At 38.7% G+C, this 27,947-nt stretch overlaps 1 protein-coding gene across 5 annotated transcripts; it reads left to right on the top strand.

Moving 5' to 3' along the window:
- Window positions 1-114: 114 nt before the first annotated feature.
- On the top strand, window positions 115-27,371 carry LOC145482663 (uncharacterized). 5 transcript variants are annotated; one of them, XM_081461278.1, is made up of 16 exons: window positions 115-2,192; window positions 7,302-7,473; window positions 8,091-8,130; window positions 9,899-9,932; window positions 10,522-10,573; window positions 11,787-12,352; window positions 13,668-13,952; window positions 14,741-15,055; window positions 15,678-15,810; window positions 20,945-21,153; window positions 21,818-22,002; window positions 22,175-22,651; window positions 23,323-23,534; window positions 23,679-23,719; window positions 23,929-24,025; window positions 25,860-27,371. In XM_081461278.1, the coding sequence occupies exons 3-16, from the start codon at window positions 8,107-8,109 to the stop codon at window positions 26,110-26,112; spliced, it is 2,883 nt and encodes a 960-aa protein (XP_081317404.1). In that variant the 5' UTR covers window positions 115-2,192; window positions 7,302-7,473; window positions 8,091-8,106; the 3' UTR covers window positions 26,113-27,371. The 5 variants fall into 5 exon arrangements, with proteins under 5 accessions (XP_081317404.1, XP_081317400.1, XP_081317403.1 ...); XM_081461274.1 differs by lacking the exon at window positions 7,302-7,473 and having other exon boundaries at window positions 115-3,626; XM_081461277.1 differs by lacking the exon at window positions 7,302-7,473.
- The last annotated feature ends 576 nt before the right edge of the window (window positions 27,372-27,947 follow it).

Here is a 27,947-nt window from a genome sequence, read left to right on the forward strand (position 1 = left end):
TATCTTTGCTACTGAGACAATAAACCAAGACTTGACTTCTTCTTTCTTCCATTTATTTCGAAATCTCAGCGTCACATATTAAACGTCCTAACGACCTGAAGTTCAGATTTTCTGTGTTTCAGTGAGTCGTACTATAGACTACTGAACTTAAGTTGAGAAGTGAGACATGCTACGATGTCGTGACTTCACCTTTAAGATGTGGTAAACAGCTGCAGTTAGTTTAGAAGTTGCCGAGGGATAAAGTTTCACGTCTCAAATAAACTTCTGGCTAACATGGAGCCATTTAGTTGTTCTTCCTGTGTGCCTTGGACACTTGTCTTGTTGCTAGATCGAACAAGTTAGGGCAAGAGCTAGACTAAAAAAATACAGTAATTCATATGGCTCAATAAAAAATATAACGATACCTTATATATGAATATAATACTGGAGAATATTCTCGCAAAGAAACTGCCAAGAAAAATCTCTACTCTTCGTGATTCGGATAAACCCAGACTTGCCTTTTTCTTTCTTTACATTATTTGAAGAGCTCGGCGTTATATATTCCACGTCCGAGCGAGCTGAAGTTAATTTTTTTCAAGTTGTGTTTGGGCGAATCGCAGGCAGGTTGGGAAGAAAGCATATTTGTTTCCTGGGTCTTGAAACTCGTCTGTTTGAGACATGCAGAGATGTCACTGATTTAACTGATTTTTACGTTTAGCCGAAACAGCTGGAGTATTCCTGTTATCAATGAAAACGTGATTATGTGACGATAAAGTTTCTTACCTGACACGTCTCAACGTGGAATAAGCTAGTTCCATACACTTCCAGTCTCAGCTACTAAATAGTCAGTGTTCTCCGTGTCCACCTCTCAAACTTTTCTTGTTGCAAGATCACCGGCGTTCAAACGAATCATGCAGATGTTGGGAAATACAACTTGTATTTTATTCGTCTTATTGAAAACCTGCTATTTCAAATTTGCTAAGTATAAAGTTTCTTGCAGACGCTAGCATACATCTAAATATACGCAATGCGCTTGTTCCATACCCTTCTTGTCCAGTGAACACGCAGCCAGAGCTAGAGTAAAAGAAAATATAATGGCTCATTAAGCTGAAAAAAAAATATGAGGGTATTATTTGTGGAGAATATGATAATGGTAGAGAATATTCTCGCAAAGTACATTGCACCTAGCATGCGAAAACAGCCGTCCTTCTTCGCTCCCGGCTCGAGTGTGCGAAACGCCACTTGGGTAGGGAGCGAAGAAGGGCGGCTGTTTTCGCAGGGTAAGACACGTTCTGCGAAAATGGTAAAGCAAATTTGCATTGGTTTGATTCTACGCTGACGAAGAGCATGCCAATCGACAAGTAATTTTCTTACTATAAATGTGTTGCAATATCCCCCATAGAAAAATTTATGGATTCTACGCTAATGTGCACTCCGCCAGAAAAGGAAAAGGAAAGCTTATGCCTGTAAACCTTCTTCACTGCCTCCTTGGTGAATGGAGGACACCGCACAATACGGTCAATACCGTCTAATCACTGCCCAGTAAAGATTCTGAACAGAACATTGTCCGCATCAAATCTCACGCGCTCAGGACAGTTCTAGGAAAATGCCGCGGCTCGGTCTTTCTTTTAAGGATCACGCCGCGATTGATTCATTCTAGAAAAGAACTCGGCAGAACAGTCGAACCTCCTCTAACGGCCACCTCTCTACAACGGCCACTTTCCTCTGTCCTCATGGTGGCCGTTGTGTAGAGGTTCGCGTTTATTCTCCGGTTCTCGCACGTGACCAACAACTGAGCGCGCGTGCTGTACGTGACATGTGCCACATCTGAACCTAGATGTGAGCCCGGTCTAGTCGTTACCAAAATCCTATAGTTCAGAGCCAGAGTCGCCGACGCCCATTGTGCAGAACGGTCATAGGTTCCAGTCTTATTGTTTTTGTTTATTTACGGTTTTGTTTTTTCAATTAGTTTGTATTGCTGTCTGTGATTGACGTATTTCACGTTTGTCTCTAAGTTATTCCGCTGTAAAATGATATTCTTTTTCAAAGGAAGCACCTGCTCCGAGTCATCTCATATCAATATCTATAAACATCGATATTGCAATCATTTCCAGAGGCTATCTGAGATGACTCAGAGCAGGTATCTAATTTTTTTCAAAGCTGAAGCGTCTTCAACATTCTACACGTTCCGGCCGGAGAGAAAAGGGACTAAGGTTGGAGCTACGCTGAATTTTTCATGCCTATTTTGCTTTTCTGTTTTCTTCTTTTTCTTTTCTCTTTTATATTATCAGAATAGTATATATTAAGAATGACTGTTTGGAGGTAAGGCAATTAAGGTTTACTTGTTGTAGTTATGCCCTGAGCTGTTATTTTAATTTGAAGCAGCGCCGTGAGTAAAACATTAACTAAAATGTTAAGCATTACGATGATCAAGCTAGATCTGTTTAGGGTACATGTTATTGTCTGTTTTCGCCCTTATACAATCATAAGTAAGAAGAAATGTTATTCCCGTCCTCGTTCGTTGTTTGGAAACGATGTAAAACGATATTGGCGTGGGGATTTCCATTAAGCAGTCATGGTGGCGTGAGTGCATGTTGAGTGAGTTTAAATTGTTTCACTGCTGAAATAGGACGATTACTATCAGTTCCTTCAATCATCAACTATTACTTCAAGACTTTTGCCGCCTTTTGCTCCAATGAGCTCCCTTTCAGAGATGATTTCGTTGTTCATTTAGGTTATGACGGATGTGATCTGAATACCAAACTAACAGGAAGCATAGTTGAGTGTTCATATTGTATTTATATATTTTGAGCCTAATTAATAAAATGTCGAGGAAGAGAGGCAATAACCAAGAAAATTTATACATGTTGGGAATTAGCGTGCGTCACATATTGGCGAAATATTGGCCTTATTTGCTGGTTAATAAACGAACCACTGGCGAGGTCCATAAACATGCAAAAAAGAACGAGACCAATATTCTCCAATATGAACCGAACAAGCTAGCTCAATAAAATATTTATTATAATGGCTCTTTTTAATCTGCTGATAAATTGATGTGACTCTGCAATCTATTTTCATAAAACGTTTGCGCAAAAAGTAGGCATTTATTTACGTTTCTCACGTCGCTTTTGTGGACATCTAACTAAAACTGTCCTTGAAATATGAAAGTAAAGAGATTTCTTCTTTATAATCAACTGGTATTTTTTGCACAATGAACTGAAAAATCAATTCGCCGAAATAAGTTCAAGAGCGGTCCATCTTAGCGGTCCGCATTGCAAAATTCAGACTGCGAAGTGAACCAATCAGAACTTTCCTTTTCCTCGCGGACCAGTTCAGCCGTAGAAGAGCCTTGAGGCACGTAGGGACCAAACATGATGAAATGTCCGCTTCAAAGGTTCGGTGCCATGTCAGACAATAGTCTTCACACGTAAACTGTTTACAGGGAAAGAATTTCCAAGAATCCATTTATTCATCTACTGTAGAGAAAGGCATTTCCTTCGATTTTTTGGGAACGTGACTGACGTCATCGTAGTGCTGAGTTTCCCGCAAACTATCGGTGTCAAGTTTATTTTTATTGCGTCGATGAGACTCGCGTGGATGGTTTTGCTTATGTTTTGAGTTCTAAGGAAGTCTTTTAGTGGAGAGAGGTACGTTATAATGTCATTGTGAGTTTATTTATAATCGATACGTTGGTTGTAAGATCTGTGAAACTAAGTGCTTCATTTATTTAGAACACGTTGATTCATAAGCTCCACTTGCTCAAGTTAAGAACATTTCAGTTACGCTAGACCGGCCATCGTGAAGAAACAGCTGAACAAAGTAATAAATCTAATGGCGGATTAGGCAAATGTAGATCTCTTAAAGAGCGAGAGAATATTTCTGGAAACGAATGGATTTGAAGCACTGATGAAATGTAAACTCCTAGACTGCGAACATTTTGACACGTAAGAGGATTGAATGAAAGACTATACGAAATAAAACCGGAAGTCGATTATCCAGGCGCTCCGGCCGAGAATTTCAAAGCCGCAAGTCAAAGAAATCAAACAGATCCTAATCCACTTCTTCAAACGTACTCCATCGCTGTACATTTCGCGAGATTGAAAACAGACTGAGTGGAATCAGGGGCACCCAACGGATCGTTTCGGTAAATTATCTGTTCGGAAGGCCTTTAATCCCCTCTGATTTTCTTGAGAGAATTGGCACCTCGAACTTTCGTGATATGAGAAATTTAACGGCTGTTGTTTTCGGACTGTTGAAAATGTCGTTTTGGGTACCGAAAAAAGGCCAGCTATCATTTTCGGAAAGGCGATAAGACCTAAGGTTTTCGGGAAATGGACAAAAAAGCCCTAATAAATTCGAGGATACTCAATTTCCCCTAGAATATCCGAACAGATAAAATTTTTTTAGTGCAACCTAAAATTAACCTACAGAGCTTTAAAAGTACTCCAGATAGCCTAAAACAGCGTCTAACAGCATTCGAGAGAAAACGGTCGTTGGGTGCCCCTGTGGAATATGCGACGCCGACGAAGATGAACTCAAGTATGAATAGTTTTCACGTGACGTCATCACTTTCTAAAATCCAAAACTAAAGAGCCACCAAAGTTTTTATCCTCATCAGGCATAAGAGGCGGTATATTTATATCTGTTTACAATTCTACAGCTCAATAGCGTGCTTCGTTTGGAATCCAGAGCATTTGAATTTCAGGGTTATGGAGGTGCGTGACACAAGGCTATGATCGAGTTTGTCGAAAAATATATACTCTTTATCCCATGATTTTGAGCCTTTTTAGCAGTTAGAGCATTAGGAAAAGTGCTTATGTAAATGCTTGTTTGATCAGTACTGATAATCAGTCGCCTAGATAGCCAAAGTAAGTTCAAGATGTTTACACTATTTTCCGGTCGCCATATTGGTGTACCACGGAGGTACACCAACATGGCGTTTTCACACTGGGCTCTGTAAATATCTGCGAAACATTTCGACGAATATCTGAAGTTTAGGGAAACGCACAGGCCTAGAACTTGGAGAAGTGTCTTATTTAGTTATCTTCTATAACATCATAATTTCATAGCTTTTTCCACTGGATGGTTTTCGATTTATTTTTTTATTGCGTGACAGTGAAAACGATCTATAGCCTTGCGCACGCTAAACTCGAAGTTAAAGCCGTAACGAATACTGAAGAAGACGGAAGTGAAAAAATTCGTCGAGAAAGAAAATTTACCAGAAAAAATGGGCAAAAAATACGTCTTCAAAACTTGGGACACTTGTATCTCAGTCAAGTGTAGGTAAATCACTGTTTTGACAACAATTGATCAATTCAAGACCCTTTCGAAGAAAGACACAATAACCGGAGTTTTTCTGTGGTAAACGAAGGGCCCGTGACTGCCCCACTGAACTTTAATGTAGTCGATGAGACATCTGCCTCCCTTGAGCAGAAACGTTTGCCTCCTACACCCAGGTCACATAATCCGTTCAGCCATGATAACAGCCATACCATCCTGTACACTAACCAGCAACCGGGACAACGCCAAACCAACAAAGCCCTAACTTACCTAGCCTGCAGAGCAGGCGAGATTTTTTCGAGCGAGCGCTCACATCGTAAAAAGTTTAGCCGCCATCTAGAATTTTTCATGCAGTGGAAGACTGGAGAGAGAAAGAAAGAAACAAAACACAAACCGCGGTGATAAACATGGAACCAAAACGCATGTTAAACAAAGTTAATTTCCTTGACGTTTCGTATGTACAACATACATCTTCAGAAGTGACCGTTAACTAGATTACAATCGAGAAGAAAAAGAAAAAGACTGGTATCTAATAATATGTAACAAGACTAATAGTTAATAACAAACAGACGAGTCTGCGGGAGAGAAAAAAAATAAAAAATAAAAAATAAAAAAATAAAATAAAAATAACCATACAAAATGCTAGTAAAGAAAAAGTTTTTCACTGCCAACGTTTTCATTCAAGGCTGGCTTTAAATCACGAATTAACAATGTTTCCTTAATTTTACAATGTATATCTGACCTACCAGTTGCTAAGATATCAAAATTGTCCCATTTAATATTATGACCCGTGGAAGTAACGTGATCCGCAATGGCTGAGGTGTGACCGCTTTTAGCAAGGGCCTTAAAATGTTCAGTTTTTCTATCGTGTAGTCGACGCTTTGTTTTTCCTATATAAAAATCATCACAGACCCAGCAGCTTGCCTTGTAAACCGCCTTAGACATCTGAGAACGGCTGAACCTGCGGGGGTTTCGGAAAATTATTTTAAGCTGAACATTTTAAGGCCCTTGCTAAAAGCTGTCACACCTCAGCCATTGCGGATCACGTTACTTCCACGGGTCATAATATTAAATGGGACAATTTTGATATCTTAGCAACTGGTAGGTCAGATATACATTGTAAAATTAAGGAAACATTGTTAATTCGTGATTTAAAGCCAGCCTTGAATGAAAACGTTGGCAGTGAAAAACTTTTTCTGTACTAGCATTTTGTATTGTTATTTTTATTTTATTTTTTTATTTTTTATTTTTCATTTTTTTTCTCTCCCGCAGACTCGTCTGTTTGTTATTAACTATTAGTCTTGTTACATATTATTAGATACCAGTCTTTTTCTTTTTCTTCTCGATTGTAATCTAGTTAACGGTCACTTCTGAAGATGTATGTTGTACATACGAAACGTCAAGGAAGTTAACTTTGTTTAACATGCGTTTTGGTTCCATGTTTATCACCGCGGTTTGTGTTTTGTTTCTTCTAAAGCTACGATGGCCAAGGAAAAAGAGTTTTTAGAGAAAGAAAGCTTTACCAAGGGGTTAAATGATAGGCATCCCCCACCGTCTAACATGGCGGTCTAACATGGCGGTCGCGAAGTTGTAACACTAACTCGCCCCAATAAGACGCCTGCACAGAAGCGATACGGGTTATCCTCCTCTTCTCCACCTTCTGCCAATTTCCTCAAAGAAAATCAAGAATTGCTTGTAAATCTGTGACAGCAGTAGCACTTTTTCAGTGAGGTAGAGTCAGGGAAATTAGGATGAGGCTGTTTTAAAATTAGTTAATTAATTAATTCGATTTTTTAAAGGGCCCATTGAAAAGCTGGGTTCCCTCTTGAAATATTCTCATCATTATTATGAGGGGCGAAACAATTTGTATATTAAGAGATAATTGAAATACATTGTACTTTTACATCTTTAGACACGAGGGAAAATTACTTATTTGAAATAGTGTATGACGGATAGTTTTATGAATAAAGTTGTAATTTAAATTATTATTATTATTATCATTATTATTATTATTATTATTATTATTATTATTATTATTGAAGGAAGAAGGTCAAATGGTTTCAACGGAAGAAATGCAAACTCGGTGCCTTTGCAAGCGATTCTCTAGAAGTAGTGAAAAGTAACCCAAATAACAGAGAGGAAAAGAAGCCTGGAGCTACTTGATGTCCGCTGTGCAATGCTCCTCATGATTTGGACGTACATAAGTAGTTACTAGTAAGTCTCTAAATGAAAAAAATTGGAACTGGATTACGAGACGACGAAGGAGATCTTCCGGTTTCATGTGTTGGCAATCGCGTTCCGGAAAAACATGTACAGACGTTGCCTAACCATGCAGTGGCCTCTACTTTGAACAATCCAGTCGATATCCTGAAGCCAATCCAGGCGATATCACCGCTCGCGGCGCTAGTACGCAAGAGTTAGTCACCAACAATCTATGATAGACAGCAAACAGAATGAAAATACTCTAATAGCCCAGCGCACCACAGCCGGACACGTGACCCCGAAACACCACTATCGTGAAAAATAGGGACTGTGTACCCCTGACTAATGCTATGGTGATACCTTGAAGTTTTAAGGTTATTATTAAGACGACCATAACCAAAGAAAAGTCAAATAACTATTTTAACAAGACGCAGACAAAAACAAATCAAACCTGTCGAAAGCTGTGTGTAGGAAGATTGACCGTAGAATGACACTCAACTGTCACTTTTCACAAACGCGCTGACCATGATCCTTCGCTTAGTACAATCGAAGCTAAATCTCTGCTCCGTGTCGACAAAATTATTATTTGTGCCCATTCGATCTTCACTAATATCGCTTTTTACTCGCAGGTGGTGTTGTATAATTATGTTAATGTGGATCATACTTGTGGTAAGCACAGTGATAAATAATGGTAATTGAACTGAGTGGAGTGCAATTTGGTCTGAAATCATACGCGTGATTTCAAAATTGAACGAGCGCGCAGCGCGAGTTCAATTTGAAATCACAAGTATGATTTCAGAACAAAATTGCACGACACGAAGTTCAATTGCCACTTTATTAGATCCATTTTGAAATCGCACAATTTATTTAATCGCCTTAAATTTTAGATTTTGGTGTATTGTTCCATCAGCCAGTTTGTTAAAAATAGCGGAAACGGAAACGTCTCATTTGGTATGCAAACGATGTCATGTGACGAAACTCTTTCAAGCATAATATAATAATAATAATAATAATAATAATAATACATAATATTTTAAGAGGAGGCCTCCAATCACCATAAGGTGGTTTTCAGGAGGGTCCTCTGAGAAAATAAATGTTAAACCTTTAAAATACATAAAATGCAATAAAAAGGACAAAAACCTATGCGGTAAGCTAACTAAGATTAAAAACTAAAACAAGAATTAAAATACTACTAACTAAGGTTAAAATGGTTCAATAAAAACTGTTTCAATTTGTATTTAAAAATAGTTTTCGGCATTAGTTTCTTTAAAGCACTTGGTAGTGTGGCCCAGTCGTTAACAAAGAAACAAGCAGTGAAGTCAGAACGAAAAGAGCCTACTTCATGCATAAAAGTTCAATTCTCGTCACCGAATCAATGATGAAAGGCCTTCCCTTCTTCTGTGGTTGAGACTGAGACTTCTAGTTGTCTTTGGAGAAGGAATTTGAAGGTGCAGCTAGTGCAATTCTGCGATGGATTTCTTTTGAGTTGTGAAACTCCTTCGAGTGCACGATGCCCAGTGGATAGTTGTTCTCTTTAAAATACCGTTCAATGGCACTCTGCTTGATTTTAAGGGATTCCAGTTCGTTATCATCTCCGTTTCTTTTTGTGACCTCGACATAGAACTTAATACTCAGGATCTTGTCAAGTTCTTGCCGCGCCATTTATTTCAAGATATTTTCAAGATGGCAGGACTGTCACCGGCCAGCTTAGGAAGTTCGTTCATTCATTGTTTTGTGGAGCGGGGCGTATTTTTGTTCACAGCGACAGAGTTGAGCTCTTGTATTGCTTGGTTTAAAACTACCGAAAACCTGGAAACATCTATCTTCTTGAGATGGCTCTGAATTTGTTGTTGTGTGGTGTTCGTTTATCTATCAGATGAAAACCAGGAACGAATTGTCGAATGAGCTTCTCGTTAAGTCAAGTCTATGATGATTATGCTTTTCTCGTAAAGCGATTAAACTCCAGGAAACAACAGACTACATGCAGTACGTACTCTATAACTTCTTCTGGCCTTTACTCGCTGCCGACAAACTTGTTTTGAGCACAAGTTGCTCTGAAATTCTCAAATTGGTGATGTGTATCACAACTGCGTTTCCATTTGCACCTGAACAAAATTTCCGTTATCTATTTTGCGTTGCTTGCAAGCAAATGGCCATTTGGAATGGGCTATCAAGACTTCTCGCACTATGTATATTTGTTTGGTTATGGCACAGGGAACAAGACGACAGTACATATAAAGTTAACGTTGGAAAATTAAAAAAATAATATAAATAATTCAAAAATTTCCTGACTCTTTGGCAAGAGCTTGGGTTGGTCAGGAATTCATTTCCTTATGTCTAAGTGCTAGTCTAACAATTGAGAGTGTATTTGTTCAGTTCAACGAAATTTCCGATAAGTATATTGTTTTTAAAAATGAAATTTTTATTCTATTGACAGGGCTGCTCGAATGTCTTTGCTAATTTAGATTTAGGTAAGTTGTTATTTTTTTAAATTTATTTCAGCTGAAATTGACATCTACGTAGAATAAATATATATATGTAATTCTATTTTATCTGCTGAAAGTATTTTTGGTGCTCGTTTGCGCTGGTTTAGACACAGTCTGAGCAATAAATCATTCTTGTATGTTAATAAAATAACAATGCATATATCAAACGGCTAGGGAAGCGCATTTATCAAATACTAACCATAGAAAAATAAGAATATGGAAACTAATAGGAAACATTTGCAGCAGAGTTATTTAAATAAAGATTTTAGTAAAAATTAGTTAGGTATAAACTGTACTTTAACGCTTGTAATTTTTAACCTATAACTTAGTTTTTTAGAATTTTAGTTTTTAAGCTGTAATTTTCACTTTTAGCGTGTAACGTTTATTTTTTATGTATTTTAATTGTAATGCGCATTTGAACATATACGTATGGAATTTGCGCACAACAAATTCATAATTATTATTATAATTATTATCATAATTATTATTTCATTCAAACTAAGACTTTTTCAGATAAATATTGCAAAACGGGTAAGAAATATAGTTTAGATCTCTGGCTTTTCTTGATTTTCAGGTTCGGTAGGTCATCAGTACTGGAAGTTAGATGGCAGTGATGTCGACATCGGGTCAGTTAAATGGCTGCTGAATATTTTAGATTAAGACTTGTATGACTGACTACCTATCGTATTGAGAAAATCTATATCTTTTAAGTTTCGTCAAGGGTCTTTAAAGTTCTGAGCAATGGAATCAAGAGCATAAGTAGATTGGCCTGTCCACCGTGGTCCATCGGGCCAGTGGATGACTGCGCACTAAAGCATTGAACAGGTTGCCACATTATCCTCGACATACTAAATTCATAACGTGAAATGTTTTCCAAAAAAGTTTGTAAAATCAAATTCTGACAGGGAGAGCGCTGTTGAAATACGATTCTCAACAATTCTTAGCGTTCGCTCTCTTCCTTCTTTTTCTTTCCTCGCCGCAACGGTTGAATGGCTACAAGAGAAAGTGGGTTAGATCATGGTCTCTCAGATGGTTATAGTTGCCAAAGACAATTTTGGTAAAAATGGAGGCTTAAGATGATAGATTATAAAGGTCCTTACCGCCTTCTACGAAAACGTTTCGTCTAGATATCAGTATACCCAATCAAAATTAATAAACCTTATTACATGGAGTGATAAAATAACATGCTCTAGTTTGGTCAGTGACTTATGTGCTGACAAAACCGGCGTCGAGGAAGCATCGTTCCTGTACCAGTTGTGACGTCATTACCTTTTACGCCAGGAGATGCTTTTGATATTCAGCTGATCTTCCTTAACATAGGAAGAAGTCTGACAAGGCTTTCAAATGAGCATAATGGGGTGAACTAGGTCAGAGATAACTGCAATAAACGTATAAAGAAAAGCGAAAGGAAAGCGTGACCCTCCATACCATTGGAAACTTTCATTAACAAATTACCACTTTCCTTGACGTTTCGGTGATACCTTTTCCAGTGGGAACATAGGTGATTGATTGCAAGTTCAGCAAAACTAGAAAAGGACGAAAGAGAAAAGAAAACGGACAAAAAAAAGGTAAAACCAAAAAAAAAAAGCAAAAAGCCTAAATGGGTGAAACCAAAATCTCCAAAGTTTACTTTTTGCGCATGCCCAAACAAAAATCTGTATAAACCGCTTTCGGGGTGATTTGGCCGCAATCTGTTGAGAAGAGAGCCGGAATTAGGCATATGCAGCTGAGATGACCATTTTTGAGGAAATTTGTGGAATTAAATGGGTCAACTGAAAAATATTTTAAATATATTTTAAACGGAAACAGATTTTCTTGCCTCTTCTTATTGATTTTCAGCTACAACAATGATTCGGAATTCAGTATTGGTAGATGTCCTGAAAGCAAGTCGCTTACCTTCAATAAATCAATATCCTACGTTACAGCTCCTTGCATAGACCTCAATAAACGCAAAAGTTTTACATATTCCATATGGATGTATTTAAAGTTTACCACAAAAGATAAGCTTCCAACGTTTTACGCCGACATAAGAGGTTCGGGTAGAAGAAATGGTTTCTTGCTTTCCGTACCAGAGGATCAAGCGATTCGCTTGACAGTAATCCTGGGCGGCGATCCGAGCGAACTTTTAAAGAGCAACGAAAAAATACAACTTAACACCTGGACACACTTTGCTATTACTTTCAATGAAGATACGGATGATTTAAGCTTGTACATTGAGGGGAAGAAACAAGAATATGCATCAGTCTGGCAAGGGATAGATTATTTCAAAAAATTGGGTGAACCCATCTGTACCATTGGTAACAAGCCAGAGTTTCGGGCCGACACGAAGCACCAGCTTTATGGATCAGTCATGGATCTTTATATTCTCAGCACTGCACCAGATGATATCGTTGATTTGCTCAGAGGTACGTTCATGTTTATATGTATGAACTGAAGTATTTAGATTTTAGGATTTGTATCCCTCTCAGCGTGGCTGCAGTCGAAGAAACGATACTAACAAGGCCGAACATTCCTGTGGTACAAATGTATAACAACACCGGCTGAAGTGTTTACTCTACAAAACGAAACTGAACAAAGAATAACGATTTAGTAAGAACCGACCACTGACTTTACTTCGAAAACTCGATTTTTCTCATAAGCTGGGATTTCAAAGGCCTTACCTAGTCAATCACTAAAACGAGTTTTATTTGATTAAAAATTCTAATTGAATTTTTCTAGGATTGATTGAAGTTCGGTCCGCTCGACACAAGTTGCACATAAAAAATAGCACATATTGCCGGCGCTCTAAAAAACTTAATATTCGCTCGAAAGTCCCGATTCTTTCTTTCAACTATAGATATATCATAGCAGTTTGTTTAGCCATGTTGTAATTATAATTCAATGTTGTTCCTTCAACGGTTAAAAGAAGATTTTCTACCCGTTAAATCGAGTTTTAAACCAAACACGAAACTAGCTCTACTTTGAAGGCACGTTTTAAAAATGTGGCACCTGTTTGAAACTGCTGAACTACAGGAATAGAAAGTATAAACGGCCCTTAATTTAAAACAATAATAACATTTGTCTGCCCACCGCTTAAAGTTCAGGAAATTTTGAAAATATTCCATTGGTCCTGTGTTTACAACAGGGCCGGGTTGTTCAAAGCCTGATTAAGGGTCTGTTTACAAGGATGGAGGATTACCATAGAAAGCGAGTTAACCCTAGCTGGAGGGCAAAAAATAGCCCGGCTTTACAAGCAAAATTTCACAGGTAGCGTAACCCTACAACCCGGGACAACTTAATGCGCAGTTACACTCAAAGGGTCTGGAAACAATTACAAAGTTAACCCGGGTAGGCGGGTTAACCCTACCTGGAGTGTTTACAAGGGAAAAAGGTAACCCGGCTGCCAGGGTAACCCTAGCTGCCTTGTAAACACGACGAAAAAAACAGGAAATTTGTGAGTGCTGGGGTAATCCTCTCTCCTTGTAAACAGGCCCTAAGCTAATTCGGGATTAGCGAGAATTTATATTTCAGTTTTGTAGTTATTCCGTGAGGCTTTCTGTTTATATTATTTGTTCTTCAGCTTTGAGCTTGCGTAATCTCGAACTACACAAAACATAAGCAGTGGAAAACATTTCGACACAACAAAAATTGATACTTCGGTTAACTTTTAATCCTGGGATAGCGTTAACCAGCATTCTATTTTTGTCAACTTTGAAGAAGTGTTATTCTTAAACCTCCTAGGTTTCCCAGTTATCAACAAAACCGCGAACCAAGTGAATGACTCTGTTGTATTGGTAAAGTGGACTGCTCCCATAACAGGACAATGCCCGGTGCACGCGTACAGTGTTTATCACAAAGAAGTCACTTCCACTGAATGGACGTCAGTGAAGGTGACGGAGAACACAACCCAGTACATTCTTCGGTTGATCTGCAAAAAGGATTACGAGATCGGAGTTACAGCGTGGAGTACGAATAGGGAGACATCTCTGAACGACAGCAGATTGTGGAAAGTAACAACCGGTGGAGGTAACAGTCATATAGTCAGGTTGCTATTGTACGTTGAGCGATCTTAGGAAAGCCTCAGTGGAACTGAAACGGTGGTGTGAAAGGATTGAAACTGTTGAACGTTCACCAAGGATATACAAAGAAGCAAAAGAATAAGTAAAAATAAATGTTCTAAAGGGATACGGTTAAAACGGTTTCCACTGAGATTAAATTAAGCTAATTCCAAAAACCAAGTTCAAACGGTCTAAAATCAGGTCTAAAATGTTCAGAAAATTCCTTGCCTAAAGGACGCATTCTATCCCTTGAAGTGGGCAAGATCTCTTTATCTGGCTCTTTAATTCTGGAGAGGTATAATCCAGACGAATTATGCGTCTTTAGTTTCACATGTCGAGACGGGAAGAGCTATGAGACGACCTTAGTTGGTTGTTGGAGACGGCTAAATGGAGTTAAGTACAGGTTTCTACAAGAGTTAAACCCCTTTTATTTTAAAGTTATCTCATATTTTTGCAACTTCGCAAAAAATAAATTTATTGTGTCATCTTCTCTTAATACACCTTTTTCGCTTTGGGCGGTTTGTTTTCCCATTACAGGCCACGTGATATTCTCTAGAAAATTGTTCCTTTATCCGTCTAAAAATTATTTATTCATATACACACGACTATTTGAAAATTTGAAAGGAAGAATTCTCAAGAGTATCATCACATGGTCTGAAATGGGGCAACAAACCGCCCAGTCGAGAAAGGTCTATTAAGTTCAATTCTTAGGTTACTTGTTAACCTAGCTTCCTTTTCGTTCATTCGTTTTCATAGACAAACCATCACCACCTGTCATCGCGAACTTGGAGAAGTCAAACTGCGGGGTCAATCTTACATGGAGAGTCAATGAAGATGCCCGATGTCCGCTGACTGAGTACACTATTTATTACAGGCAAATTTATGGTGACGGAACTAAGGAAGATTCCTGGAGTAAAATTGACATAACAACAGTCTCAGTGACTCACCATCAGTGGGCACTACAGTGTGGCACTCAGTATGAAATTGCTGTGTCTGCTTGGAATGAGATGGGGGAAAGCAAATTGTCAACCAGTCAGCAGATAACAACAGAATCGCGTGCAGGACTTACAGGTAATTTTTAAAACCTCAGAGTTCTCACGTTGTTTTCTTTACTCAAAAGATTAATTCTTGACTGAAATTGATATCATACTTTGGTTTTGGACAGCACTAGCCGTACTTTCGATGCTAATATCATTTCTGCAAGACGTTATGTGCGTCATATCAGGCCTATAGCTAATGTCTACAGGCTTGCTCCAAAATTACTTCGACACCATCCAGACAACAAATACATTCGAAAACGGAAGTGTCATGTGTTATATACATAATCTAAGAATATTCATGTCTTTACATCTTTCTCCACATTTCAGACTTATATGATCTTTCGTATATTCATTTACAAGACTTAGATAATTCGTCATCAAGTGTTATCCTTCTTGCACCTATTTTTATAGTGGCACGCCATGTGGCAGATCCATCTGATGACCGTCCTTTTACTCACACACAGCAAGGTTCAACTTTTAGTTCTTAGCACAAGATTCTAAAGATTTTGCCAGACTTATTAAAATCTTTTCCATATCCCTCCAGAAGAATTATGCGTCTCTAACATAAAAATTAACCAAAAAATATATCATTGGAAATCTACCACATAACCCTTTAATCTGTACCTACTATATGTTTTTTGCTCGAATTGCAGAAACTTCAATTGAAAAAACAATTGGTATTACTTTGGGAAGTATGTCTGTGTTCCTGGTGATGATCGTGGCGACTTTATGCTACAGAAGAAAGTTAGACAGGAAGCGACAGCGAGCTAGCAGGAGGAGAAAATGGTCAGTAAAATGTGTAATTTCTGACTTCAAATGTTTAAGCGAGCAACCGTGGACGATGATCTTGCTGGTAGACGTTGGATCAATAGTGATCTAATATGCGTTAAATAGAAAATACAACGTAGGATAAGTTTTGAGAGCACGAACTGAATTTAAAAAAGTAAACAAGATAAAAGAAAAGACAAAATCACCTCAAAACAAAATCAACTTGCGGCGGAACAAAATCAATTCACAGCAAAACAAAATCAACTCAAGGCAAAAAATAATTTCAGTCAGTCATCCCCATAGCGCTGGAGGACGCATAGGGCGGCAACGAGGCTCTTTCACTGATTATAACCGATCTTTTGCGGCCTTCTCGATTGTGCTCTAGCGTAGATGATGTTGTTGTAGCTCTTCCTCTACTGTCCTGAGCCATGTTGTTCTTAATCTGCCCTTTTTCTGCTTTCCTTCTGGTGTCCAATGTACAGCAGTCTTAGTGATAGATGTTCCATATTTCCGTAATACGTGCCCAATCCCCCTGCAATGCCGCTGCTTCAGGATTGTTGTTCAGTCTGTTGCAGGAGATCCTCATCCACCAGAAAATGCGTAGGATTCTACGCAGGGACGTTGTGTGGAAGCTGGACAGTTTGTCAAGATCTTGCTTAACCATCCTCCAGCACTCAGAGCCATGAAGTAGTGTTGACAGTACAGAGCATCTGTAGATCTTATGTTTAGTTTTTGTGCTATAATGACTCGATTTACAGACCTGCTTCAACCTCGCAAAGGTAGATCTTGCCTTGCTGAGCCTATTGCGGATGTCACTGCTGGCACCTCCATCACAGCAAATGGTGCTTTCAAGATAGTTGAAAGTGTCAACAAACTCTAATTTGTGCTCCTCAGCTCTTACAGGTTCCGCCATTCTGTTCCCAACATACATAACCCTCGACTTATCGCAGTTAATTGCTAGTCCAGCCTGTTGCCCAAAGCAGTTAAGCCTATTCGTTTTCTCCTGAATGTGTCGATGTGTGTGATAACAGAGCTATATCATCGGCACAGTCAAGGTCCTCAAGCGTTGAGAGCAACGTCCACCGGATCCAACTGACCTGGTCCTCCGTAGTTCGTCGCAACACTCAGTCAATTGCAAGATATGAAAAGTAGGGCTGACATCACGCAGCCTTGACGTACCCCGGACATAACTTCAAAGCAGGTGTCACTGGTACCGACACTGCAGGAGAAATTGAGGTAAAACAGCTGAATAATGTTCAGAACATGAGTTGGAATGCCATAGGCCTTCAGGATCCTCCAAAGACTGTCCTGGTGTATGCTGTCAAAAGCTTTACGAAAGCCAATAAAGTTGATATAAAGACTGCGTTGCCATTCTGAGCACTGTTCGATAATGTTCCTGAGAACAAATATCTGGTCAGTGCACCCTCTGCCTTTTCTAAAACCAGCTTGTTCGTTCCTGGGAGCCTGGTCGACTGCTGATGCTATGCGCTGAATGATGATCTTGCAGAAAAGTTTGCTTGGAACAGATAACAGTGTTATCCCTCTCCATTTAATTTGCTGCAGTCAGAGAGAGCACCCTTCTTAGGTATCTCGATGATGACCACCTTGGTACAGTCAAGTGGGATCTTCTCTTGCTCCTATATCTCAGTGAAGAGTGGGAGCAGGATTTCTGCTGCAAAGTTGAGGTCTGCTGTGAACAACTCGACATTGAGATTGTCCAAACCAGGTGCTTTTCCGTTCTTCAACCCTTTAATAGCCGAAATGACCTGCTGGTTGGATGGCGGGTTGGTATCGATCTCCAAGTCTACCGTTGCTCTTTGTGTGTCAACTGGTTCATCAGGTGGGTCTTTGCTTAGCACCTCTTTGAAAAGCTCGGCCCATCTAGCTTTATGATCCTTGTCTGTCGTCAAAAGCTTTTGATCAATGTGTCAGTTGTATATCCTCTTCCAGTTATGGCGTTGTGATGCGGTACAGGGCCCCATGTTGATTGTCTGCCGCTGCCTTCTCAGCAGCACTAGTAAGATCATCTAGGTGGTTCCGCTTGTCCTTTCTCACTAACCTTTTCACTTTGAGACTCTCTTTAAGCCTCTTTGACTTTGCTTCAATCACAGTCCATGTCTCGGGAGTTATCCTCTCTTTACGCCCTGATATACCCAATGGTCTTTTTGCTGCACTCAGTATACAGATTCACTACGTTCTTCCAGTGCTTGTCTATAACATTCTCTGTGTCTTCCTGCATATCATCCTCCGCATCGTCTCCATTCCCTTCAACAGTCAGGGTTTGAAACCTGTTACGCAGTTGTAGGATGAAGGTCTTCTTCATTGCATGGTTTTTCAACATACTCATATTAAATCGCTATATCATTTTCACTGGTGGTCCACTCCGTTTTAACTTCAGCTTCATTTCAACAGTTACAAGGTGGTGGTCGCCAGCCACATCTGCCCCTCTCCGTACCTTAACATATCTCGGCGAGCCTCGCCACTTGCCATTAATTAACAAGTGCTCAATTGGGTTCTTGTCTCGTCCATTTAGGGAGCACCAGGTCTTGCAAAACGGGTACCACCAATCACAAAGTTGTTGGTGCTGCAAAATTCTACTACCCTTTCACCATTACTGTTCATTACACCGCATCCATGCATTCTCATTTCTCTTTCATAGTTGTTGTTTTCCGAGCAGACTTTTGCATTCATGTCACCCATAACGAGGAATAGATCTTGGTTAGGAATCTTCGCCACTTCAGTTTGCAGGGTACTGTAGAAATGCTCCTTTTCATCATCATCAGCGTCGTTCGTGGGAGCTTAACATTGGATTACAGAAGTTGGTATGTCTTCCAGAAAATTTCTGGTCCTTACTATTCTACTAATGATTGGTTTCCATTCTAAATAATGATTTTTTACGCCACTTTTAAGGATTATAGCGACGCCTTCACGATGATAGTCATCCTCACGACCAGAAAAGAGTACACTTTCTCCTGTGCTGACTTTTAAAGATCCCAAGCCAGTCCACCTCGTTTCACTTGCCCCAAGAATATTCCGTTTATATTGTCCCATCTCTCTGTGCCAGCATTCCTACCTCAAACATTGTTGTTACATTCCAGAAACCAAGGCGTATCTTGGTTTTGGTGTTCAGGGCTTTCGTCCTCGTATCAGCTATTTCCAGTAGGTTTTGGCTGTTGACAGTCATAAAAGTCAGAGACTCCGAAAGTCCATCACAACCAGTTAGTCTACCTCTGTTCTCGTTTCTGTAGCATATGCAATGTTTTATAGGGTAAGGTTGCTGGCCTTACGCCCAACCCCCAAACCTAGAGGACCAGGGGATCGCTCTTTGTCTGGCCTCTAGCCTCTGACCTGTCCTGCATAGGTGACCCTGCCGGAAATACAAGACTCCTGCCGGCATAGCTCTCGGGGCCTTGGAGACACACAAGCCGCCTCACCACTGCAAGGTGGCGATCCCACCGGGAGAGAAAATCAATTCCCAAAATCAACTCAAAGCAAAACAAAATCAACTCACGACAAAACAAAATCAATTTAAGGGTAAACAAAATCAACTCACAGCAAAGCAAACCAAAATCAACTCACAGCAAAACAAAATCAATTCACGGCGAAACAAAATCATCTCAAGGCAAAACAAAATCATCTCACAGCAAAACAAAATCAATTCTCGGCAAAACAAAATCAAAACAAATTCAATTCACCGTGAAACAAAATCATCTCGGAGCAAAAAAAATCATCTCAAAGCAAAACAAAGTCAAATCACGGCAAAACAAAATCATTTCACAGCGAAACAAAATCATCTCAAGGCAAAACAAAATTATCTCACAGCAAAACAAAATCAACTGACAGCAAAACAAAATCAATTCACGGCTAAACAAAATCAACTCAGCAAAACAAAATCAAAACAAAATCAATTCACCGTGAAACAAAATCAACTCAAGGCAAAACAAAATCAACTCACAGCCAAATAAAATCAATTCACGGCGAAAAAAAATCAACTCACGGCAAAACAAAATCAATTCGCAACAAAACAAATTGTTCAGGAAATTTTTCCTTTTCTAAATTGAAAGGTACGAGAAAAAGCAGTGACCAAATCACCGAACAACGAGCTGGAAACACGATGAATCCGATACATGAGGCTGACGTGACCAGCCAAGGTTGCCTCGTTATTGAAAAGGCGCCAAATAAACGGCCTCGTTTTGATTCAACTCTGCCCAGGCACTCGCGATGTCAAAAATTACATCTCTTCCAGCTATGAAGCGCTTAAGATACAGAAAATGGAAAGAGCACGTATCGGAACCTTTATATCAAGTTTCGTTTTATTTCTAACCGTAAAAGTCTTCGAGGAGTAAGCAATCAAACTTTTCAACTGCAATATTCGCCTGCAAGAATTTTTTAGGAAAAAATAATAGTGGCTCTTATCAAAAACTGTATTAAAATTCTACAGCTTCACACATAAATATGCTTCATTAATGAAGTGTAGTTTTAAAGCCGTCTAAAAAAAATTCTCACGTGACCATTGACGTAACAACCACAAGGTTGCAAAGACTGTATCTTCATAAAAATATTTACCAACATGCAAGTTTGAATTTTTGTAAGTTTTTTTTAAAACCAAGAAAAGATACACGCCTCGACCTAGTTCTCCACTTTTTCGCTTTTTTTTTCACCACTTCAGAAGTCACGTGGCCATTTCTAAATGCTCTATAGAGCATATGTGTAGTGAAATATGTGTAGTGCTTTCCAATTATATCGTTCAATGCCTGTCCCCACACGTGTCTGATGACATCATCGCAGCAAGTTTGCAAAAATATATATTTCATGGCAAGTGTTTTTTTATTTTATGTAGCAACCTCCTGGACTCCAAAACTGACAAAGTTATTTAACATACAGATTTTTCAACTGCAATAATCATAATATTGTTTTTAATTATTATTATAAATAACCTTGTGGCGTGCCAATGAATGAGGTTACAATGGCTACCATAAACGCCCACGTAGGAGTGAGTGGATAAGTTCAATTGTAGCGTACCAAAGACACCAAAAGCACTATCAAAGCCATTAATAAAGCTATCTTCCTCTTCAAATTTGTAGATTTCATTCGTCAAGCGACTTGTACCAGCAAATTTATCGAAATAAACCGCCCAATACATTTTTTTTAGGTCTAAGTCAGACATCACTCCTCTTCAGAACTTGGAGGTCTGGCCCGAGCAAGTTACTTTGCTGGAAGAACTGGGCCGAGGGGCATTTGGGAAAGTACATAAAGCAGTTCTGAGAGATTCTCCAGGAGTGGAAGTATTTGATGGCAATATCAGAGGGACACGTGTGCAGTTCAAAGAAGGACGAACAATTGCTGTGAAAGTTCTTAGTGGTAAAAATATATCCTTTTCTAGTTTACAAAATATCTGTGTGTACAGAGCAGGTAAACGTATTTGCGTTAAAAATACTGTCTGTTGGACTAGTTTATGTTGCTACATACAATTCTTTGTTTTGGCCAATATATCTTTAAAAAATTCCATAAAAAACCGATCGACTAATATAATCTATTCTCTAAACTCAATCTCTCGCGTGAAAAGAATAAAAAAACTGAAGAAAAAAACAAAAGGAGACGAAACTTGCAAGGGAAACGCATTTAAAGACTTTTCTTCATTTTAAAAAACGGACGAGTCGTCATAAGGTCTTTCTTGTATCGATTATATGACAGGAATGAAACGGTATGTACGCTTAGCTACATGTACGGTCCAACAACTGTTCATGAAGATTACCAACAAGATTGAAATGTGTCTAAACTTCCGAATTATGGTAAACAGATAGGTAGAATAAATAACTGATGAACAAAAACAAATGTGGATAACCTGGTCGCATCGATCTAAATAACACAGTACAAAACATTAGAAAGTTATTATCATAAATATTCCAGTGCTTAATGTATCTAGTTTGGAAGAACGGTTGAAAAAACTACTTCCTTAAAAGCTGATCGCCCTTTATTTCGTTTGATAAGATTTACCGACTGATATGGAACAATTTACACGTAGCATTAGCAAATGAACAAGACAAAGAACAGTTCCTGGAAGAAATTGATCTCATGAAGCAAATTGGTCACCACGCTAATGTCCTCGGTATGATTGGTTTCTGGACGAGGTCAGAACCCTTCCTTCTGCTGTTAGAGTATGTTCCGTGCGGGGATCTACTCAACTGGCTAAGGGAAAAGAGAAAACAAGTAAGGTTTGCTTATTTAAGGAGATAAACTACTGCTGAGAGTATGTTAAAAGAATACAAACACTGTACACTAATGGCTGATAGATGAGCAATAGCTCAGCCAATCAGATTGCAGGATTTGCATTAGTTTACTGGAAGAATTGACTAATAAGCGTTAATTCTTCGCTTGATAGGTTGACAATGGAAAGTTCCCCCTATTTCAAAGCATGGAACTTTTGGCACCTAATACAGCTAAGACGAAACTAGAGAAAAATACGGATAGTCAAGAGACGATGAACATTTTGACTGGGAATCAACAAGAACGATACATTATTGAAAGGAATGAAGGAAAGGAGGTTGGAAAGGATGAAAAGAAAGAAGTAAATAGCATGATTGAAAATTGTGAGCGTCAGAGTCAGATAGAAAAAAATCCAAGTGATACAGACCGATTGGCGATGGAACAAATTGTATTTGAAAGCTTTGGCGAGGAAATAGATGAAAAAGACAACAAAAGTTTGGAAGAAAAACCTTTCATACAGATGGAAGAGAAACAACTTAGCGAACGCTCATTAGAAGTGGCCTGCAAAGAGTTGCAAGAGACCACTAATGAGGATGTTGATCTGATTGCCAAAGACATGTTATCCTTCGCATGGCAAATAGCACGAGGGATGGTAAGTGATGACCAGTCGATTTAACACGTGACTTAATTTGCAGTGACCAATTAAGTTTGTTTGCTTCCAGACAAATGAAGTTCAGTGTTAACAATTGTAAAATAAGTCAAGTTTATCATGTTGCTTGGCAAGCGTCGAGGCAAGAGAGTTGCCCACGTCAGAGTGCTCCGGTGCAACCAAAACATAGAAACAAACCAACGTGATGGCTAGAATAAGCAGTTTCAAGAAGATATAAAATGTGGGAAAATGTTTCGACCAAATTGTGAGAACTATTTATTGCATCTTGCATTTAACAGCCTGCATCATGTAATGTTTGGTCAGACAGGTTTTTGGCCTTTCGAAAAGCCACGCACAGGCGATCCGTCGTAAATTACTAAATGCCATGACTCCAAACAGTTTGGTCTTGGATTGTTTGTCTCGGATATAAAATGCACGATGTGATTGAGTAGTTCATGTTGCATAGAATTATCTTTTACCGACTGTCTTTTAAAAAAGGCAGTCCAACAAATTGTTTTGCAACAAATTATAACAGAGTTTTAGCCTACCAGCTCGGTAAACGTACAGGCACATGAGCATACACTCATCTTTTCCATGCTGCCTAAGTCAGCAAACATCGATGATATCACTATCGAGTGATTAATTTTTCTGTCATTTTTCCTGTTTTACTACAGAGTTACCTGTCAAGCGGAGGATTTATCCACCGTGACTTGGCAGCTCGTAATGTTCTTATCGGAGAGGACAAACTTGTTAAAATTGCAGATTTTGGTTTGATGCGCTACACGGATGGAGATATATACGAAGTGAAGAGGCAGAAGAAACTCCCCATGAAGTGGATGGCACTTGAATCTATTAATGATAGTATCTACACAACACAGAGTGATGTGTATGTTACTTCTTCATATAACACTTAGGATAGTAAATATTTGCCACGAACATTATAACGGTTGGTTAGGTATTGTCTGCTTAAATGTTAACTTATCGACATTCTAGACTGCGTATCGTGTGAGTGACTGTGCGTCTTTTTCAGGTGGTCATATGGCATTCTTCTTTGGGAAATATCCACAATGGGTAAGAACAACTTTACTTATCATTACCTTGTTTGAAATTTTAGGTATGTTGCACACTCTTTGAAACAGTCGAAATCGCTATTTATTACAATCGAAATGCATCGCTCGGGACGTTTTCGGTGAGTCCTTAACGAGTGAGATTTAAAATCTGGAAAAGTAACCAAAAATAAAGAAGAAAATAGTTATCTTATGACTCAAATTTTGTTGCAGGTGGCACCCCGTATCCCGGGATTAACAACAAAGAACTTCGCAATCTTCTTAACACTGGATATCGCTTGGAAAGACCAGATAGCTGCTCAGAAGAACTGTAAGTCAATAGAAAAGATAATGCAATAACGAATTTAAGGTGACTCATACAGGTTTCCATCGTTTTTCAGTACGTCATTTTTGGTGGATCAATGCTTCCTCTTGTTTTAAGCTGATGTCACAATAATAGCATCAAATGAATGGGCAGCCATTAGCCTCATTAGTGAATAAGTTATGGACGTCTTCGTGATGGTTATCATGGCAGGCTGGCAGTGGTATAAAACGTTACAATGTTACGCATCACACCGTTGCCAATTGAGAACGTTTTTGATTAAATTTGGACATCGTTTTGACAACTTTATAGAAAATTTATGGTGATTCTGAATCTACTCTAAAGACGATTTAAAAAAAAAATTGGCAAAAAGGCTGTATCTTAACATGCTCATTACAATTTTATGATAACGTTTAAGAAGATTACGACATTTTTTAATTTATAAGACATGTTTTTTTGCTAACATCATCATCAGTTCAGAATATTTGAAAAACCGTTAGGACTATATAAAACCTAACGGTTTTTCAAATATTCTGTAACTGACGATGATGTTAGTAACATCGAAACATGTCTTATAAATTAAAAAATGTCGTAATCTTCTTAAAAATTACGATTTGCTTTCTGCTGTCTCCACCTTTTGGTTCAATTTTATAATAAACCACAGAGTTAAAATTAAGGGTGGTTTCATCAGCTTATACCGTTGCTATGGTAATTTGTTATGTCAAGACAATAACTATAAATGGCCAATTCCCTCTGTGAGACATGCCTGCAGAGTATCTTGGTGGTTTTATTATATTCAACATCTTGGACTGGATATGTGTTTTGATGAATATAACTACCGTGATTCCCTGCATAGAGGTAATTGGCCATTGTTCACCTGTAGCTTAGCCTGCGAACGCAGTCGTATTTCCGGCTGTCGCTTGTCTCCGCTGAAAAATAACGTCTGCGAACCGAGCCAGGAAACGATTTCTGTGACGTAGGAATTTTAAACCAATCACAGTTTAGCTCAAGTAACCCCAGAACTACTGCGCGAGGTATTCGCTGCGAGGAGCACTCGAGTTTCATTGTACCATAAAATCTGATTGGCCAAAGAGAAACAAAGGTCATTACGTCACAGAAATCGTCTCCTGGCTCGGGTTCGCAGACGTTATTTTCGGCGGAGACAAGCGACAGCCGGAAATACGTCTGCGTTCGCAGGCTACCTGTAGCTGGGCATCTGTTTGATGCCTTTTATCGTGGTGTCAACTGAAAAACAGAAGCAGCACTAATCAATCAAAGTGGGAAGTGTTGGAACTGAGCAACCTTACATACTTTAATCAGATTCAAAGCTGTCAAGGTTTAACTATTAGCAACCATAAAAGGGTGTACTACCAGCCAATTGTGCTGCATTTTGGTCCAAGCAGCGCTTAAGTTATGACCCTGTACTTCCGCTCGTACATGTACATGTTCCCCTAATAGCTCTTAGAAAGTGAATTGTCAATAGGAAAGCAAATTGTAATTAGTTTTTAGTGGTTTTCCCAAGACGCGACGACATAATTTTAAAGCTAAAGTTTGCCGACTTTTTCAATTTGATATCACAACCATTCATTTGCGTCAAAATACTACATACAATGTAGATCTAGCAGTTTTTCACGGCTGTCAGTACACAGTATATTTTAGGCACTCTACCAATGCTAAAAGGACAGTTTTAAATTACTGCTGGATATAATTTTGCTGCATCTAGCTTTCCCTATTCCTGAAAATGATTACGTAACAGTTGGGTTAACTACCTGATCTATGATTTTTCAGAGAACTTAAGCTCTTGCACCACTTACTTTCACATAATACATCAATGTTTTCTTAGGTATTCAATAATGCTGAACTGCTGGCAAGGAGATCCCAGACGCAGACCTACATTTGAACAAATTGTGGCATCACTGGAGGTTATGATGACGAGAGATACTCCATATTTTGATTTTAATCAACTGGATGAATCCCATTCCTATTACAATATTGCATCATCGTTCAGTTGTACCAATGAAATGAAAGACGAACAGGTGGAGACTGCACAATCGAACATGGATCTAGATGAACTCAAAAGTGGAACCGCAGATTAAGATGTGACTTACCCTGCTTGAAGGGAGGACAGCACGAAACTTTGTGTTACTCCCTACTACAGCATTCCCCTCGCAAGTAAACTGGGCGATGCGACCAAAGTTGCTTTCTTTAATACTAAGTTATTTGTACTTCAAGTCATTTCCGCCAGCCATCTTACTAAAGTTACCAATCGTAATTAGCTTTGCTTTTAAGGATTTTACCTTCTTACGTATACGAAGAAGAAGTGCTTTGAGTTTTCAGTTGACACAATTCAAGTTGAAAAAGTTATGTCTAAGGTTTTTGCAGGATCAAGGGTAGTACCAAGTTCTCAAGGAGTTTTTATGTGTTTGAAGATGTTTAAATGTCTTGAAGGAATAAACATCAGTGTGCGAACTATCGGACACCCACGAGACACTCTAATTCTCTAGTGTCTGGTTATTGTAACTATCTTGACTGCCTAATAAGGGGTTCGTTTTACAGGAAAAAAACATGGAGCTAATAGTTTAGAAATAACTGCAGTCACTGTCCGTTTAAACAAGGTGTCCTCTTAATGCAGGTTTCACTATATATTCCTATCTCTTATAATACATAGTTTTGTTAGTTTACAATGTAACGAAGCCTGATTCAGATTCAGAGATAATTTCTTGTTTGCGTTCTTTATCGCAGTATATTTGTAAACATAAGGCATATGTTTATCTTCTGATCAGGACACTGAAGGCATGCTAACCTTTTAAGTATTATTTAAGGCAGTATGCTTTGGTTTTACTTTTGCTAGGCGTTATCGCAACTTATCTGTTGACGTTCTTTAACGTAGTATCTATTACAAATTTTTTTTTCAGCCGTAGTGTATTTTTGTTAGTTTTATGACAGGCATTAGAGAAGATGCCCTTTGTACAATTTAAATAAATTATCAGCTAAATTATCTAGTTTTTCTAGTTGCATTAATGTCTCTATCCGAACATCTATATTGACCATCTTGAGGTGAGGCTTATGCGTAATATTTACAGAACTGGTAATTGTTTGAGAAGGTTATGAATAAAGATTGAATAAAATAAAAGTAAATAACAAGTTAGGCGAGTCACTTAGAGAACTAAGCTAATTTATTTACGAACTTGAAAATAGCGCCCGTCTTCACACAGACTGATACAGACACGAGAGAAGGCCTGACAGAAAGTTTATACAAAGCAAATTTACAGCCAATCACAGCGTGTGTTGTATGCCTTAAATTAAAGAACATTCTCGAAATGTGATTGCTTTACTCTCTAACACGTGATCGTCTTTTCATAAAGCAGATCAGTGAAGACAACATATTGCCCCGGACACACTTTTATTTGATGACACTGCTAAAAATATAACCGGAATCTACAGGTTGATCGAGAGAGGGCGATCTGCATGTTAAAATACTATTTAACCATGGCAGCCACATTTATTGATTTGCAAGACCAAGATATATCATAAGATATGTCTGCCAAGGTGAATAGTGACAACAACAAGAGCCAAAGTTGGACAACTAGAATCGAAAACTCTTCGAGTAATTTAAAAACGTTACTTGTTTCCTGACTTTCTCGAGGATTGTTGTGGTAAGTCGCGCGTAGCAGGAAATTTGTGAATTAAACAGACAACATTGCCAGAGCTCGAACCGCGCATGTCCGCGTGTTTTAATGAAAACTTGCTAGAAACAAAATACAACGGTGAATCTTGACCGCGTGCAGATAGAGCTCCTGTGAAGGGGCTCCGAAGTTAATTGTATCGTATGATCCCCGCGATACAGGCAGCAAAAGGGCAAATATATCAAATAAAAAGATATAAAATAAATCATTCAAAAGTTGATATATATGTTATTAAACTAGCTTGT

The sequence above is a fragment of the Orbicella franksi genome, chromosome 3 (genome assembly GCF_964199315.1).
Source record: "Orbicella franksi chromosome 3, jaOrbFran1.1, whole genome shotgun sequence".
NCBI lineage: Eukaryota > Metazoa > Cnidaria > Anthozoa > Scleractinia > Merulinidae > Orbicella > Orbicella franksi.